This window comes from Cyprinodon variegatus, unplaced genomic scaffold (assembly GCF_000732505.1).
Source record: "Cyprinodon variegatus isolate N-32 unplaced genomic scaffold, C_variegatus-1.0 Scaffold241, whole genome shotgun sequence".
Lineage (NCBI taxonomy): Eukaryota > Metazoa > Chordata > Actinopteri > Cyprinodontiformes > Cyprinodontidae > Cyprinodon > Cyprinodon variegatus.
The window spans coordinates 209,845-227,785 of NW_015150694.1; the positions used below are offsets into that span (position 1 = coordinate 209,845).

Here is a 17,941-nt window from a genome sequence, read left to right on the forward strand (position 1 = left end):
CTGGTAGAAATGAAGACAGTTTTCCAATAATTCCGGGCAACCAGTGGCTGAAGATATCAGTTTCTAGGAGAGTCCAATAGAAATGTAGATCCAACATTTCTGGCAGACCAGAGGATGAAGTTATCTGTTTCTAAGAAATTCATGTACAGTAGAACAGAAGGTCATTTTCCACAAAGCCATCCAGGGGCTGAAGATATCTTTTTTTTTTTTTTTTTTTCCAGGAATATCCTGTAGAAATGAACACAGTTTTCTAACAATTCTAGCCGACCATGGACTTAAGTTATCTGTTTTTAGAAAAGTCCTGTAGCAAAGAAGTTAGGTTTTCAAGAAGCCATCCAGGGGCTGAAGATACTGTATCCTTTTACAGGAATGTCCTGTAGAAATGAACACAGTTATCTAACAGTTCTGGGCAACCAGGGACTGAAGATTTTTGTTTCTGGGGAAGTCCTGTAGAAATGTAAATAGTTTTCTAAGAAACTGTCAATAGGCTTCCTACCTTACCCAGGAAGCAGAGATCGAGTGTTTGTTTTCAGCTTGAAATTCAGCTTATTGCTGTATTTTGCACAGTGTATCATGTAGTATGAATGCCAACACACAGTTTTACACCCAGCGGTGGTTACTTTCTTGGCAAGAGAGGCGATATGCATTTCAAAACCTGTTCTGAATAATGACAGGCTACTACTGGTAACTAAAAAGTCTAGCACTGGCAAATGAAAAGCCCGTGCTGGCAAAGAAAAAGGAATAAACCCCCCCAATCCAATGGCTGGTCAGCCATCGGATTTCCTACTTTCTTTGCTGTCAAATATCATAGATAGGCCTTGATTGGCTTGCCTTAGCATTGGAGGGGATAGTGACTAGCATGCCTAGGCTGGTCCCAAGTTAAAATAGACACATACCTCTTTTTAAAAACAAAAACTTTTTCAAGAATTTTGAACGAAATATAGAAAGTACAACATGGATTGATTGCTATAGCCATGAGGTTATAGCTTGTGTCGTGAACCTGATCCCTGTTTTTTATAACTGACTTGGAATTTTTATTTTTATATGACTTCAGAGATTTGCAAAAGGTGCATTGTGGCCAAAGCTGATGATTTAGATTTAAACAGATCATTATTTTTAAACAAATGTGCTATTTTTTATTAAAATTAATTTTTTTCTATTAGGGCCAGGTTTTTTTCCCTGTACAGCTAATAGCCCCCATACTGTCTATGGTCAAAGTAACCAGTATCCTCCATAGACATGTGGTGTTCTAGAGTTTCATTGATACGGTGCTGCTGGAAGATGAGTGAACTGGTCATGTGATATGTCACATACCACATAAAACTATGAACCTTTCACCTTAAACATCTTAATACCCTTATAAATCACAGTTGACATCCTGACTGACTCATTACCATAGGACACATGCTGTGCTGCACACTTTATCCTTCAAGTCACATCCTGTTGTATGTTGAGGAAAAATAAATATATAATTTACAAACCTATTTTTTCTATGAAGCACATATAATCTACTGTATACAGCAACTACAATAAGCTCAAATATAAATGCATCTGTTTGAATATACATTTTTATGACTTACCAAATAATACTGGTGCTAGGAAGGTAACTACAGTACGGTATATCAAACTAAAACCTAAATTAAACTGATTCAACTTCTGATTTAAGTACTTTGGTTGGATTTTGTTCAAAGCATGCATTGCTCCCCCATCTTAAACTGATTGAACTTCTGATTTAAGTACTTTGGTTAGATTTTGTTCAAAGCATGCATTGCTCCCCCATCATTGGGGAAGGGTTGTGTATTATTGGTTTATTCAATACTCTTAAGTAACTTTATGAGGCACTTGCTGCCTGCTGCTTTAAAGGAGAACAACTGCTTCTGTGACCAATGTTGCTCCAAGCAGGGGTCCATAATCCTATATATACAGATTAACCACACTGAAATGATTTAATGCAAAGAGCAACTACATGTAAAAAATGTTATAGATATTTTTAGCTGAGGTGGATTAGAGCAGTGGCTGTGAATATTGCCAGCTTTAAATAATTTGTTTTATTGGGTTTGAATACTCATATCTTGAGCAAACCTTTGTGAACTGTAAATTACAGTGACAAGTGCAACTTTGCTATTCTCTGTAAAATAACAAAAAATATTATTAAGATTTTAATTAGGTTAAAATAAATGAAAATATGCCAAAAAACTTTATATTACATTATATAACTTGATATATAATATATAATTATATAAATAAGTAATATATAATTATTTGTGATAAAAATATGAAGTAGCAAATGATTACTATTGCTGAAGCAGTTTTCCTTCCTTTTGGACTTTATTTTCTTTTGACCCTTTATCAAATGACCTTAAACATTAAGATCAAATGTACCTGGGGGATAAAGGTGGGAAAGTAAAAAGCTATGTACACATTATAACTTTGTTTAATATTATTGAACATGTGCTAATGCTCACATTTAATAAATAAGCCTATAACCTGGAAAATATTCATGGCTGCATGTTAACTAACAGGCTATTATTTCTAATTTTCTGCCAATATATTTTTTCTTTGATTTTTCTTAAAACACATTTTTATTTCTAGTGCTTTTTAATTTTGTAAAGAATTTTGATTAACATATAACATATTTTAAAATCATGCTTTTAAAAAAACAAAAAAAAAAAACCTTGACTTACAGCATCCATATGTCAATATTTAATACATTGTCAAAGACTGAAGCTGTTTGTCGGATGAATAATGCACTCAACCCAGTTATTCTTTTATCCTCCTCCACAGAGCTTTTTCCATGTCTGATATCCGAATGTTGTATAAAGCCATTAAATCCTTACAGGAACACCATACGCTCTTCAACAAGCTCCAACACTGTTAGTCTTCATTTTTGCCTGGAATGGGGATTGACTTTTATGTTTTAAACAGCACAATGGAATCCAGAGAGAGATTTAGTTGGTAAATTGAGTAAAGCCAATTGATGTTATTCTTTGACTATTTGAATTTGACAAGTCTTACAGGACTCTTTAATTTTTCTCCTTGCATAGTTTAGTTTGATATGACCTTTTTTAATTCTTATTCACTTAATATGGATAGAAAGTAAATTATTGAATACAAATTTGTGCTTTATTTACTTTTTCGATAATGTGAACCAAAATAAATCTTGTATTCATTTCTTGCAGATGGTTTTCCATTAAAACACTTGGCATATCCTAAAAATTAAAGGTATTTTTGTTGCTTTCTCATAGGATGACACTCACTCATACCACAGAAAACATGTTTCATAAAAAAAATAAATAAATAAAACTGATAACATGTCAGCACACAAATGGATTTTGAAGTGTATTATTTGTTGTGAAAATATTGACATTTTCATTATATTTCTTCAGGTTGCTAAAGTTCCACTGATTCATTTTACTATTCTTTAATACTGTTAGAAGTTCTACTGTTTTGATAAAGTTTCATTGTTGGTATTTTGGAATAGTTTATCCTGTAAACACATTAGCCGCTCTTCTTTTTGGCAAATTTAAAGAGTTGCTGACAATATATTGAGTAATTAATGTTTTTACAACTGGTTGTTGGTTCATATCCCATTTTATACTATTTTAATTTGGTGTTATTAAAATTAGAGGCAACATTATAGAAAATGATCAGTAACCACATGGAGGTCACTGCTAAGTCCAATTAATAAACATCACAACAATTGTGAATAAATGAATGTTTTGGTCAATTTTTGTTTTATGACAATGTTGTGGCTCTTTTCAAACTTTTTTGGACCTTTTGATTCATCTAATCCAGACAAAGCTTTCTTCAGAGACATTACAGAGAAATAAATATTAATAAATTGAATTAATTAATAAATACACTATTGAAAACTGAAACCACACACTTATAGAGCTCTGGGAGACAATCTACACAACGCTAATGATAGAGAAAAAATTATCCCTTATTTTTGAATTTTTTTGAACTTTAGGAATTAAACAATGACACAGTGAAGCTTGTACAAAATGTAATTAAACTTTTCCAATTATGAGTCTTTTAATTAGTGGAGAGCCCTCTCATAGAAGGCAAATTTGAGGCTCACTGTTGAAATTATGTGTGCAGGATAATCTCTAAGAGCACATACACAGTTAATTAAAATTTTTGTCACATTTCCCTGTTAATACAGCAAGGCCATGTTATCAATAATGATGATGGTATATTTGAAGCAATCTTGAAATCTGTACCTATAAAAAGGTTCACTTGAACATTTCCTTTTATTATTTATGTGCCTGTCTTTAGATTCTCTAGGTTGGTAGCATAAGATATACAGCTATTGTCACAGACTCTTTCATTATCATGGATGGGTGCAGGTTAAGAACTTCAATTAAAAAGCAATATGTCAGTACAACTTGGTGTCCACAAGATTTAAACTAAATAAAAATTAAAGTGTATTTCTGAATTACAAAACTATGAATGCATTGGAAATATGGAACTGTATGTTGTATGTTTGAATTTGATTATGTATTTTAGTATATTATCTTTATCTGCTTGTATTCTTAGCTCCTATAGAATAGAATAGGATAGAATAGAACAAAAAATCCCTTTATTGTCCCACAATGGTTAAATTCTGTTGTTTACAGCAGCAAGAAGATTATAGAAAAAATTGTCACACATATGTAGACCTTAGATGTATATGAAAATGTATAGGAATAACATAATAGTGGAGAGTTAAAAGATAAAAAAATAAAAAAGTGTGCTGTATAGTGTTTTAACAATATAAAACTTTGCAGCTGGAGAATATATAACAATATACAGCTACGGACATTTTTACAGTTATGGATATTTAAAAATAGCAGCAACATCAGAGATGTGCAAAATGACAGCAGCATGTTATTTAACATAATTGGGGGGAAGGTGTAAGCCTAAAACTTTCAGTTCATTACAAAAAAAAATAATGTTTAAAGTTTTCTGTGGAAAAATACAAAATGCTTACACACAATTAGTAAGAGTTTAATTGGTTTTATTCAACTAATCATTTAATTAGGATTGTCATTTAGATAACTGATCATATAAATATATACATTATATGAATAATTATCACTGATAGGGAATGAATTATTAGCAACATACAATTTTTGGTTAAAGAGAAAAATGGAAACAGAAATGATGATCTGATTATTCCTTATGTTCCCAACAGAGCTCGATCAGCATGTTTACTAGTTGTTCCTAGAATTTCTTATAGCAGAAAAGAAGGCAGATATTTTAGCTATCATGCTCCCCTCCTGGAACCACCTACCAGTTGTACCTCATCTATTTTAAGGCTAGGCTTAAAACTAGCTTTTTTGATAAAGCTTATAGTTATAGTGACTCAGGTTATCCTGAACTATCTCAATGGTTATGCTGCTATAGGCTTAGACTGCTGGAGGACATAGGGACCCCTTTTTATCATTCTGCTTCATTCTATATCATTCTTCCAAATTGCTGATTTTTTTATTTCCACCTATAAGTCACTCTGCTTTTTGTCATCATAGTAGCTTTATCTGGTCTGTTCGTATTTGGCTGCAAGACCATCCTGGAGAGAAATATAACTGTCATCAACACCTTCGGTTATAGACAATAGAATCAGCCTGTTTTTAGTGTTTCGTCAAGTTTCTCTCCTAGAGATATGCTACCGTTTTTGGCATTTACTTAATCATATTTATTTACTTTAACACAATTGTTTCATGTAAGTAGGGTAGGACATTAAACAATTGTGATAAACTAACCAAATCTGATTAAGTAAATGGCAAAAGCGGTTAGATTATTTTTTTTTCTGTTTAACTTTGGGATCAGCTTTTACTGTGACTAGTTGTATTTGTTCTATTTTCTCAATTTTACACAAAATCTGGCACAGTTTGTCTGCTTAACTGTTTCTTTTCTAGACAAAGCCACATGTGGAGCTGGTTTACCATTACTACTTCCAACATAGAAAAAAATCAATGGATCTGTGCATCCATTACAAAGTGAAAGTGAATATCACCAAATGCTCATCCAGATGCATGTGCAGCAAGTCAACGTATTGATGCAATCAGCTGATTTTCTTTAGATAAAAGCTTTTTTACTAATCTGATCATGTGATATTATTGAATTATGGCTAGGTGTAAGGTGCCTTGAGATTGAAATTGGTGCTATATAAATAAACAGGATTGATTAAAATAAAAAATAAATAAAAAATAACCTCAATCACTGTGGATAAGTGGTCCTACTGTTATAAGTTTACTAAATCAGCAAAATTAGTAAAGTAAATCTTAACTTACTGAAAAAACATTCCAAACACAGTAATGGAAGAAACATAAACAACAATATGGATATTAAGCTGTACTCTTTTATTTGTTCATGCACAATATCTTTTGACCTGTTAAAATAAACAAAGCCTGTAACCAAAAATGCAGTTCATTCTTTATGTCTCTACATTGGGTACATGATTTTAATGTTGGCAATATTAAATGTCAAATATTCATAGTCTTCATTTTTTAATGATTAAATTTATTTGTGGTTATCAGATTTTATTTAAAATCAAGGCTATATTTTCTGACAAATATAGCAAAACCCATGCAGATCACAACCAGTTGTCAAGCTAATGAATGTGGCATTATTAACTTTGATGAAACAGGAATCTCTAGAAGTTCAAGGCCTCTGCGGTATGCTAATCTAAAGGAGGAAAAAAGGAAAAGTAGAGTCATTTGTTTTATAAAGCTGATTTTAACTTAACAACATACTGTTTATCGTTTGTTTGTTTTTTCTTTACCTTTTACAACAAGTTTTGTTGAACACTCCACTCTGCCCAAAGGATTTTCTGCAACAACCATGTAATCCCCACTGTCCTTGGGCCCTACATGGAGTATGACCATGGAGCAGACACCACAGGTGTTGGTGATGTAGTAGTTGGTGTTGGTGTTAAGGCTGATGTTATTTTTGTACCAGGTAATATAAGGTCTGGGATTGCCTGTTACAGCACAACTAATTTGGCACTCATAGCTCTCAGGACTTTGGTGCATCTTTAGAGGAACAGAAAATGATGGAGGCATCTCAAAGCTACAGCTCTTGGAAGGTGGAAGTTTCAACAAAAATTTCTCTGGAAGTAAGGAAGAAAAAAAAGGTTTTAAGACAGCAGAAGTAAGCATCAGTCCTAAAAGAAACATTGCTTTCATGCTTTTTAAATGTTTCATTATAAAATAAATAGTATGCTTATTCGCAGAAAAGTATCATCTGCAGTGCTGATTAGCAGTTATTCATGTGGTAATACAAACTATTGCAGTCTCTTACTTAACAAGGACACACTGAAAAATAAAAAATTTTTCTGCATATGAATTTCAAGACGTGGACTAGGTTAGTAAAAAATGAAAGAAAAACAAAAAACAAAAAAAATGGTAACACTTCACAACAACCATGATTTATAAATGTCAAAGAGACCATTTGTTAATGATTGAAATATAATTTATTAATGTTTGATAAATATTGATGAACTGCATTTAAACCATTTATAAAAGGCAAATACATCATATTGCTTTGCCATGTTAGTTTAGCTCTAACACTAACATTAGTGGAATTAAACTGAACCAAGCCTTTATTTTTAATTTACCATGTTCTGTCATGTTGGACCTACCCTAATATGTGTGGGCTTAGTTCCCTTCATAAATTATCTATTTACTTTTTTTAAATTGCTGTGAAGGGTTTATTAATAAATCAAACATTAATAAACCCTCTGTTAACCTTTATCAATAATTGCTTTGATGGTTATCTTAAAGTGTGACCAAAGGAATTTACCCTCCTTTTATTTTGTCTTTTTGAGCCCTACATATAAAGAGGAAAGGTATGAATTAAATAAGTGTGTCTTAATCTCTTAAAAGAGGCTTTGGCAGGCTACCTGTTTACAAATAAATGCAACCCTTATACTTTTAAATATTTTAATGTAGTTAGTTTTTAATGTTTAATTGTGTGAAATGTGTAATTATTAAAAAAACCATAACAATGATGAGATGGCAGATATAGGCTTTGACATTACTTCCCTGTAATCATTACAGATAAGAATCCAAATACCTGTTACTGAGAAAAATAACTTGATCAATGTGTGCATATCATACGTGTCAATATACTTTAAAATGATTTATTTCATTTTTTAGCCTCTGCATATTTAATAAAAATGATAATAAAAAAACTTTAGTTATAATGTGCTGCATTAATTTACTACAGTGTTGTTGAAACTTGCCTTTCTTCTGTTTCACTTCCCAGATTGGTGACTGAGATGCTGCAGAAAGGCCCATGTCATTCTTTGCATAGATTCTGAACTTGTACTGCCTTCCTGGCATAATATTGACAGCGGTGAACCTGTTGTTGAAGAGATGGTCAGCCACAGTATGCCATGTACGTTTAACAGAATCGTGCTTGGTAACCACGTAGTGCAGTCTGTCATCTTTCTTTTCATCTGGAGATGGAGTCCATGAAACGGTCACTGTTCCTGACACATTTTCTTCAAGCTCCACAGGGCCTGGAGGTTTAGGATCATCTACGGACAGGTGGGAAATAATTCTAATATTTACCCTAACATTGATCAAAATAAGGACCAGCAAGTTAATCTGTTTTCTCGTAATAGAAATATTTACTGTTAAAAGACTAGAGCAAATGTTAATCTAACAGTTATGGGGGAAATACATCACTTAAAAATTCCTCAAGATTTTATCTTTAATAAATGTTTTCGCTTTACCTGTGACCCTTATTTCAACACTAGAGGTCTCCTGACCAACAAGGTTCTTTACAATGATTGTGTATATTCCAGTATCATGGCGCTCTGATGAGGGAATCATCAGCTGTGATGATGTGTCTGTGTTGCTCACTGTTACATATTTGGGTAAAGGCAAGCCATCCTTTAGCCATTTAATTACTGGCATTGGAGAAGCCTGTCAAAAAAGCAAGAGATACAATTCATAAATAACTATGCATATTTTGTAAATCAGCACTAAAATAATGCCTATAAAACCCATCTCAGATTAGATTTCTGAGTCCGAAAAGTTTTTTAAATCATGTATTAATATGTCTGAATGATAAACATGTAAATCAGGAGGCAATGGCAGCCAGTGGGTTTCCACTGTGTCCATCTCCATCATTGTGTCTTTGGTGAGATATTGTAGTTCACCCACCTTGCCTACTGTAGTTACAGTACATGGCCTGATGGCACCAATTTATGGGTACAATGTAGCTTAGCATCAGCTGGAATGTGAGCATAAATACTGAATATAGTGTAAATTGCTTTGGGCTGCTGGGGTTTTATAAAGCACAATGTGAATACAAGATTTCATCAGTTAAAATATAATTTATTTACCTTTTTCCATTTCTTATCTGGTGGTGCAAAACTAAACAATGTGTGCTGTTAGAATGCCCTAACCTTTGATGGACTCATCCCCTATCTATTGCTCATATTCTTAAATTTCTCCAAATTCTGTTCAAAAATATTTGTTTACCATGTAAGTGAGAGGAGGTATATATTTTAGAGACTAATTTTGTAAAAAAAAAAAAAAAATGTAATACCTGAGCTTCAAACAAAATTTAAAAGTGAAAGGAGACATCAAGAAGCCACATATAAATACCTGCAGATTCACAAGTACACGTCTGCAGTTTATTGCTGTGATTTGCTGTTGGCAGTAAACCACTATCACCTGTTGTGCCATTTGTAAATACACAGATACCCATCTTTGACAGGGCTCCTTGGATTTAAAAACACAGTAAGATGAAGATATCATCAACACAATGTTACCTTGAAGTTGAAGTTGATTCTAACAGAGTTTCCCGCCCTCACAACCATGAAGTTTTTCATTTTCCTGTCAGTGAATTGGGGTCTGACTATAAAGATAAAACAAAAACAACAAACAAAAACAAACTTTTTAGATGGTGCTTGCTTCTAAAAAGATTTGGGACATGCAGTAACTCACCTGGAGGAGGCATTGCAATGATATAGTTGTCTAGGTCCTGAGGCTCACCATCTCCCCCTTCATTGGTGGCCTTAACTCTTACCCAGTACATTGCCATTGACTTTAGTCCAACAATAGTGAAGGAGGTCATAACAATGGGGTTGGTATTACAGCGGCCCCATTCAGGGTTTTCAGCTGGTCGTAGTTCCACAAAGTAACCTTTGGCCTCATCTTGGACACCTTCTTTTTCTACTGGTTTGTTCCAACTTAGCGATAAGGTGGTATATGAGGAGTCTGTCACCTTCAAGTCAGTAATTTTACCAGGAGGTTCTGAAAGTGTGAACATTTCACATTTAGATAAAACTCTTCAGCAAACTCTCTATCTGTATCTATCCATCTATCTATTCATCTATCCATCCATCTATTTATCTCATCTATTATCATATTATCATTGTTACTTACTCTTTGGATCTCTTGCAATCACAAATTCAGATGGTACACTTGGCTCTCCAGCACCAGACATATTAATGGCTGACACTCTGAACTCATACTCAATCCCTTCGACAACATCCTTTACTGCATACTGTTTTGCTGTGGAGATAAAACCATTTGATGTGATGAAAATACAATATACCTACTTTTTCCCCCCAGAGGTAACTATACAATCTGTGGTATTAGAATGGACAAACCTTTGATGGGCTCATCTGGTGGGTTGACCATGCCCCATAGATTACTCCCATTCTTTCGTTTCTCCACATTGTATCCTAAAATATTTGTCCCTCCTGTATTTGCTGGTGCAGTCCAGGCGAGATTAATGCAGTCCTTGAAAGCACTAACAATTCTTGGTGCAGATGGAGGTCCGGGGTATGCTAAAAAATGAAGTGGACGACATTTACACACATGTAAAAAGTTTGACCCGACTTGCAGTACTATCGTCGTGAGAAAACGTACCCTTTGTTCCCGCCTGGATGTCATCAGTCTCTATCATTTCACTGATGCCTTGATCAGTTTCAGCCCTGATGTGGTAGCAGTATTTTCTGCCATGATCTATGTCTGTGTCCCTGTACTTGGGCTCCGAGCCAATCTTACCCAGCTTTTGCCAACTGTTGCGTCCAATTTGCTGGCGCTCCAGAATGTAGTTGACTATAGGGCAACCACCATTATCTTTGGGAGCTCTCCATTTAAACTCGATGCAGGAGGATGAACTTTCAATGATATCAACAGGTCCCTGTGGTGGCGTCGGCTTATCTGTATGAAGACATGCACTGTATGTATCTGATCTTTGAACTCAGAAGTGATTAAAACCTGAGGTTATCATTGTAGTTGCAAGACCATACCTAGGACAGTAAGATGTGTGATGGCCTCCACCGTTCCACTTTCATTTTTTATTTTAATCTTAATTTCTCCAGTTGTTCTGCGATTACACTTAGTTAATAGTAGTCGGCTATGTGAGGAAGACTTTTCAATCTTAATGTTGGTCTCCTCCATCAGCTCTTCCCCATCATTGTACCATTGGATTTTCATGGGTTCACGGCCAACAAATGTTAGCTTAAAGGATGCGTCTTTTCCACTTTTGATTATAACTGGTTTCATAAACTCAGCAAGGTCCTCAGGGTTGATTCTTGGAGGATCTATATCAGGTAGAAATAATTATCCTAATTATTACATTTTGATAGCATTTAAAAAAGGTAAAATTAGAGTTTTAACTGCCACATTTTAGCAAACAGTCCTAAAAAAAGAAACAGATTTCTTCAATGAGATTATTACCTTCAACATTTACCATTGCTTCTGTTTTACGACCATCTGCTTCACATTTGTATTTTCCAGCATCCTCTTCTGTACAGTTTTTAATAACTAGCTTGCGACAAGTCTTGTCTTTGACTAAATCAATGTTCTCTGTTACTGTTATCTGAAATTTAAATACAGAAATGTAAATACTTTAACATCACAGATGATGAAGGTAAGGTTGTTAGTCAATGATTTTGAATGATCTTTACCTCTTTTCCATCTTTATACCAGATTGCTTCACAGTCCTCGCTGCTGAGCTGGCATAGCAGTTCTATATCAGTACCAATGACTGCATTTACATCTAAGAGTCCACTAGTGAAATAAACTCCTGGATCTGAAAGAAATACAGTAAAATGGTTGGATTTAGTTTATCTGTAGGTGCTTAAGATTATTTTTGCTTTTCTAAGCATCTTACCTATGACTGTTTCAGGGATAAGTGGGCCTGTTCTTACTCTTTTCTTTTGAACAGGTTCCTTCTCTTCAAGATCATCTTCTTCCTGTTGTGGCGTACCATGTTCCTCAGGTTTTGAAACTTTCTTTACTTTCTGTACTATCTCCTCTGATTCTCCTACAACTTCTGTTCCTACTTCCGTTTCAGAATAAAGGTCTGTCTCTTCATCACCAGCTAATGCTGCAGCTGCTGCTGCAGCTGCTGCCTCTTCCTCCGCTTTTTCTTTTGCTTTTGCAATCAACTCATCTCGCTCTTTTTGTAACTTTGCTTGCTGTTCCTGGGCAACCTTGAGAAGATCCTCTCCACCACCCCCTGCACGAGTTGTCTTTCGAGCTTTCTTCTTTCCAGCCATATTTGGGTCCTTGTTACCTATTAAAGAATATTGTTACAAATACACACATACTCACTGTTACTGAAGTATAGCTCATTAAGGATCTAAATTAAGTGATGCTTTTTGTTTCAAGGAAAGCTTTACTATCGCTTGGGATTTTCATAAAGAGGACTAATGATGATGTTGGGCAAAAGGAAGTCAAGAGCAGCTGTAAAAGCATCACTAGACATATTTAATTTAAGTAGAAGAGGTATTTCCTCTCAAGTAATATATATGCGTGGTGCTTTGGTTATTTTATATCACCTTGTGAGAGACACAGGAAAAACAACGGGAACCCAGAAATCTATCTTTCCAGACACAGATTATGGTAGGTTTTACCAGGTTCTTATCTCTGGCCCCTAAAGGTCTGTTGTTCTGCACCTTTTAAATGTCTCTGCATCCACAAGGATATAACGTCCAAAGCTGGCTTCACACAAACTACTTCATCTGTCCACTCCATCATCCATAACACAAAGTTGTTGTGCAGCAGTCCTCACACAATGAAAACCACTGTCCATTCATCCGCTCTATCCACTCGTTCTATGTCTGACCTCCTGTGTGGCTCATCTGGTTTTAGGATATTTAAGCATTTTATCATCCGTCTGAAATGAACTTGATACGTATATATGATGAACAACTGAGGGGAGCTGTGCATCATGCTGCAATGCAACATTAGCTGGAAAAGCTTTCATTTGTGATAAAGCCGAGGATGCTTGGATGAGGAAGTCTGTGTGAATGAGTGGTCAGTATACAGTCAGATTATCCAGCCCTGCTAATGACCTAACAATAAAGCATTAACCTGATGGAAAATTATTTGAAATAGTTAAGCCTCACCCTCTACTATAAGCCAGGCACTGCAGGATTTTAGCCCAGCCACAGCCGAATAAATTCCTTTGTCCAGTAGAAGGCAATCTTTCACCACTAAAGTGTGAATCAGCATGTCATCTGATGTTGTAACATCATATTTATCTCCTTGCTCCACCGGGTTATTTTTTCCCATCCAAATGATTTTTGTCATAGGACGTGAGAGCACACACTGAAACACTGCATCCTCTCTTTCTTCTGCTTTCACATCTTGAATCTTTACCAAGAAATCCACATCTGGAACTAGAAAAAGCAAACATTTATGATTTTTAGCACATGGAATATTTTGTCAAGTTACAAAGTAATATCAAGTACAACGTCTTGACCTAAGTTCTCTATAAAAAAGGGTTTAAATTGTTTATGCTCTTACTTTTCAGTTCAGTTGAAAATATCTTTACTCCATCAACTTCGAGTTGGTATAGTCCTGCATCTTCAGGATTAACCCCATTTATGCTAAACACAAACCTTTTTCCTACTCGCTTGAGTCCGTGTTTTACCTCAGTGTCAGCATCGAAAGGAATCATAACCCCATCCTTTTATGACAAGTTGTGCCGTAAAGTTGAACCAATATAAAAAAAAAAAGATAGTTGTGAGTAGGATACACTAGGGCTTTTATTTTTATTTATTTTTTTTTTGCCTTTCAAAAATTAGTAACAAATTAATTTACCTTGAATATGAAAACTTTACTCGTTGGGTCCTTCAGTGACATCTCAATTTCAAATTCTGCAGCACCGTTATGTTTCAGTTCAATGGGCTTCAGGTTACAGAGTTTTTCCACAACCTTAAATCCATTTGAATAAAAAAAAAACAAAAAAAACAAACACATTTATATCAAACTTTCTTTATGTTCAATATTATAGATTTTAATTTGCATATTTGGTTTCTTTTCACAGATAGTGTAAAGGCAAACCTTCTGCTGCTCCTCCTCTCGCTCTATCTTCTTCTCATTAAGCTTCTTGAGCATCCAGCGAAAGTTGGTGACTCCATATTGTGCACAAATGCTCTCATAATCTTTTTTGTCTGCACTCAACAATAGTTCCCAAAACTGGTCATCAATTTCTTGCTTTTTCTCTTCCTTTGGCTCAATGCCCACGCTCAAAAGGGGAAAACACAAAAAATGAGATGCAATTCAGTTTTATTTACTTAGACAGTTCCAATTATTAATGCATGTCATGTGAAGACCCTTTACAAAAAGCAGGCAATGCAATTTAATTATGCAGACGGTTTTCTAAGTCAAGTATATCCCATCCATATTGATCCATCAAGTTACATTTATTATTGAAATTTGGTAAAAGGTTTTGTAATAAAGCAAATCCAACACACTGCAGTTATATTTAGCATTCACTACTCCTGGAGTAGCATTGCAAGTTTCAACAGTGGATAACTACATACAAATAAATACATAAAGCATTTACTTAAAAAAAAAAAAAAAGCAAAAAAAGATTTAAAGAAAAATTATGCAGTAACAGATTTAGATCACTTACGTTTTTCTCAGGTTCTTTTTGAAGTCTTCTGGTAACTCTCGAACAGCTTAAAGAAGTACAGTTATTTTTACTGAAATAAACTTTTTTTTTTTTTTACAAAACAATAATTTCATTTTCTGTGTATAAACATGCAACGTGTATACCTGTTCTGGATTCTTTCATTGCTTTGCTCTTCTTATAGCCAACTAAATGAAGAAGATTTAAGTCATCTCAGAAGTTGTTGTTTACAAAAAAAAAAGTATTAAATTTGTAACATCTTACTTTCAATGACATTGAGTGTAACTGTTACAAGTGCTTTTCCAAACTCATTTCGGGCATAACATTTGTAGGTATCTGATTGATCTGCACACACGTCTGGCATCTTTAAAGGAAAACAAGTGTTTTACTGTTCTTCACAAGGGGAAATGTGCAATTTTTGTCGTAGTGTGCACAATGTTGAGAAATGGGGGACTGTACCTGTAGCTGATGTTCACCAGAAACCGGATCAAATACAAACTTGTATCTTTCCTCATCAATCTCCCCATTATTTCTCGCCCAAGACACTTTTGGTGTTGGATTACCTGTAACTATTGCTCTAAAAAATGCCATCTTTCCTACACACATAGCAGAAAGAATTTCATTGTTGTATCATCTTATAATAAAAAAGTAAGTAAAACATTGCTCAATATTACCTTCTGGGATTGTGAGAGCGATAGGTTTCCGTGTGAAATCTGGAGTAGTCATACCTTCTGGAAGTTCTTCCACGTACTGAGTGATCATAACTCCAGGCACCCGTGACTTTTTTCTTATTTTAACTGCAATTTTATAACAATAGGATGATTTTTTTTAACAAATTGACAACAAAAAAGGTTTTTTTTTAGTAGCATGTTTGCATGTCATAGTTTGCTGAATTCTCTAATAATATATTTAATAAAAGTTTATAACCTTAATTTTCCTTGATACAGGATGTAATCTTTAATATCAGTTTGTTGTGTTTTGACTTACCCTGCCCAGGAGCAGTAGGCTGCTCATCCTTTGCTTTGCAAACCTTAAACATCTTCACACCAAGTTGTCTGTTTATGCAAGAAAATCACAAGACACTTTTAGAGCTCTGAATATTCCACTGTTTGATTTCCCTGGATATTATAGCAACCTCTCTTCTTTATCTCAAATGAATACCAGGGTCATTTGTACCAAAGTCTGTACATACAGTACCATATTACTAAATTTCACTGAGTTCTGTAGCTGACCACTGTCTTTAAAATAATTTATGTGATGCAGATGGTCTAAATATGTTCTAGGTATCACTTATCATTGCAGGACCTAGAGGTTTATGGCTGGATGTGTTTTTAGAAAATGCAGTGTTGGTGGGAGCTATTTGTTTTCACTTGGCAACAGCAGAAAAATGGATAAAAGTTTTATGCTGTACTTTAAAAAAAGAGGGTGTTTGATACAGTTAGAGCTTAGAAGTTTGCTAAGGATTTAGTTTTTTTATTTTCATGTTAATACATAAAAGACTGTCTCTGCTCACATCCTGAATTAACCTACATACAGTCTTAGCTGAAAATTAACAACTTTTATAACCTTAAGTTACCATTTTATAAAGCAAAATGACAGTATTTTTGTATACTTTGGGGGATTTCATTTGTATATATAACTATACTACATTTATATTATTATTATATATTTTGACAATTATGTATAAAAATAAGTCCCCGAAAAGTGTGAATAGTGTTATTGCTAGATTTCTAAATCAACTACAAAAATTTTGGAATCATATAATACATTTATAAAATAGCTTTCATAGTGCTACCCAGCTTATCCAGGTATCACCTTTCTATAGGTCAAAATGTCACAGAAATAATGAATTCACAGAAGGACCTTTTTTGGAGTCTATCTGAAGATTTATAATTGTAATAACATATGTTTCCTACTCTAACTGTTAAATGCTAATTCTTAGTTTTTTCCTGTATCATGTCAGTCCATCAAGAATCTGGTCTTGTTGAAAAAATATATAAAGTAACACTTGAGTTTATTACAAGTAAATTCTAATGGACAGAATCAGTCGAGCTCTCATCTGACTGGAGTAGCAGCATATTTTTGAATTTTATACATGGGCTGCTTTGAAGTGACATTTTCTGTTAGAGAAAAAATTTTTGCCAACGATGTTAGAGTGAAGTGATTTATGAATGCAAGCTCTCAATCTTAAGTTGCAGAGCTCTCTCCTAAAATGGAACATGCATTTTTTTTTTTTTTTCTTTTCTCATGCAGAATTAAAACTTTGCAACCCTCTGGAGGAAAGTGAAGAGGATTGTCCTTTTCTATTTTTCTTATGAATACACACTTGTTCTGATAGTATATCATAGTATATTTTTCATATGCAGCTTCACCCAAAATGGAAATCAACACACATCTATGGGGCTGTTATCATAATTTCATGATAGAATTCAAGGGATATTCTCACATGGTAGAGTATGCTGCCTATGTATTCTTTAAACATGAAATTAATATAAACAAACACTTGCAAAGCTAAATACAGATCATCATTATCATAGATTATCATTGTTGGTCTTATGTAGACATCCAAAAACATGCTGCAGATAGAAACCTTGTCATTTCTGTGAATGTACTTACTATTTTTTCACTTTAGCTGCTTTGCTGTGCAGTCGGGTGCCAGCCACGGTCCAGTTGGTTGTTGAGTGTGAGCTCCTTCTTTTAAGAGGCCATAAAGGCCTTTACGACACTCAGAGCAACCCAACCCACTGCTTTTTTACAGTTACACATAGAGATAGTTTTACTCTGATATGCCTTACCCTGGTGCTATAGGTTTATGAAGAGGGAACTCCTAAGGAAAAGCAGCATAGGATATCTGTATTTCTCATTTCTCAACATTAGGAATCAAAGCATTAGGGAAGCAGAAAAAGGCCTTAGGATAATTTAGTAAGGGAGTTCACAGTGTTTCATTCTAAGGATAGGAACACATAAGGCTGTATCCTTTTTTTTTTTTTTACAATTCACAAGAGGTAAGGAGATTATTTTTCATTTCTCTTATTTTATTCTAAGACCTCATTGAATTGTGATG

General features: G+C 34.3%; 1 protein-coding gene across 1 annotated transcript; it reads right to left on the reverse strand.

Moving 5' to 3' along the window:
* Positions 1-6,439: 6,439 nt before the first annotated feature.
* LOC107089145 (immunoglobulin-like and fibronectin type III domain-containing protein 1) lies at positions 6,440-17,696 on the reverse strand. Its single transcript, XM_015381746.1, has 24 exons — positions 17,494-17,696; positions 15,865-15,932; positions 15,552-15,674; positions 15,337-15,473; positions 15,142-15,241; positions 15,024-15,065; positions 14,881-14,926; positions 14,307-14,490; positions 14,064-14,177; positions 13,767-13,929; positions 13,367-13,639; positions 12,127-12,531; positions 11,921-12,045; positions 11,691-11,832; positions 11,261-11,554; positions 10,875-11,171; positions 10,613-10,792; positions 10,386-10,514; positions 9,945-10,253; positions 9,770-9,855; positions 8,723-8,915; positions 8,228-8,524; positions 6,767-7,093; positions 6,440-6,669 (listed from the first exon to the last, which is right to left on the reverse strand). Exons 2-24 carry the CDS (start codon positions 15,914-15,916, stop codon positions 6,665-6,667), a joined length of 4,023 nt encoding a protein of 1,340 aa, XP_015237232.1. The 5' UTR covers positions 15,917-15,932; positions 17,494-17,696; the 3' UTR covers positions 6,440-6,664.
* Between the last annotated feature and the right edge of the window lie 245 nt (positions 17,697-17,941).

Coding starts and splice junctions, on each gene's coding strand:
- LOC107089145 (XM_015381746.1), bottom strand. CDS start 15,916: ATGTTTAAGGTTTGCAAAGCAAAGGATGAGCAGCCTACTGCTCCTGGG. Junction 11,555..11,690: donor AGCAATGGTAAATGTTGAAG/GTAATAATCTCA, acceptor TACCTGATATAG/ATCCTCCAAGAATCAACCCT. Junction 10,515..10,612: donor ACCAGATGAGCCCATCAAAG/GTTTGTCCATTC, acceptor TTATCTCCACAG/CAAAACAGTATGCAGTAAAG.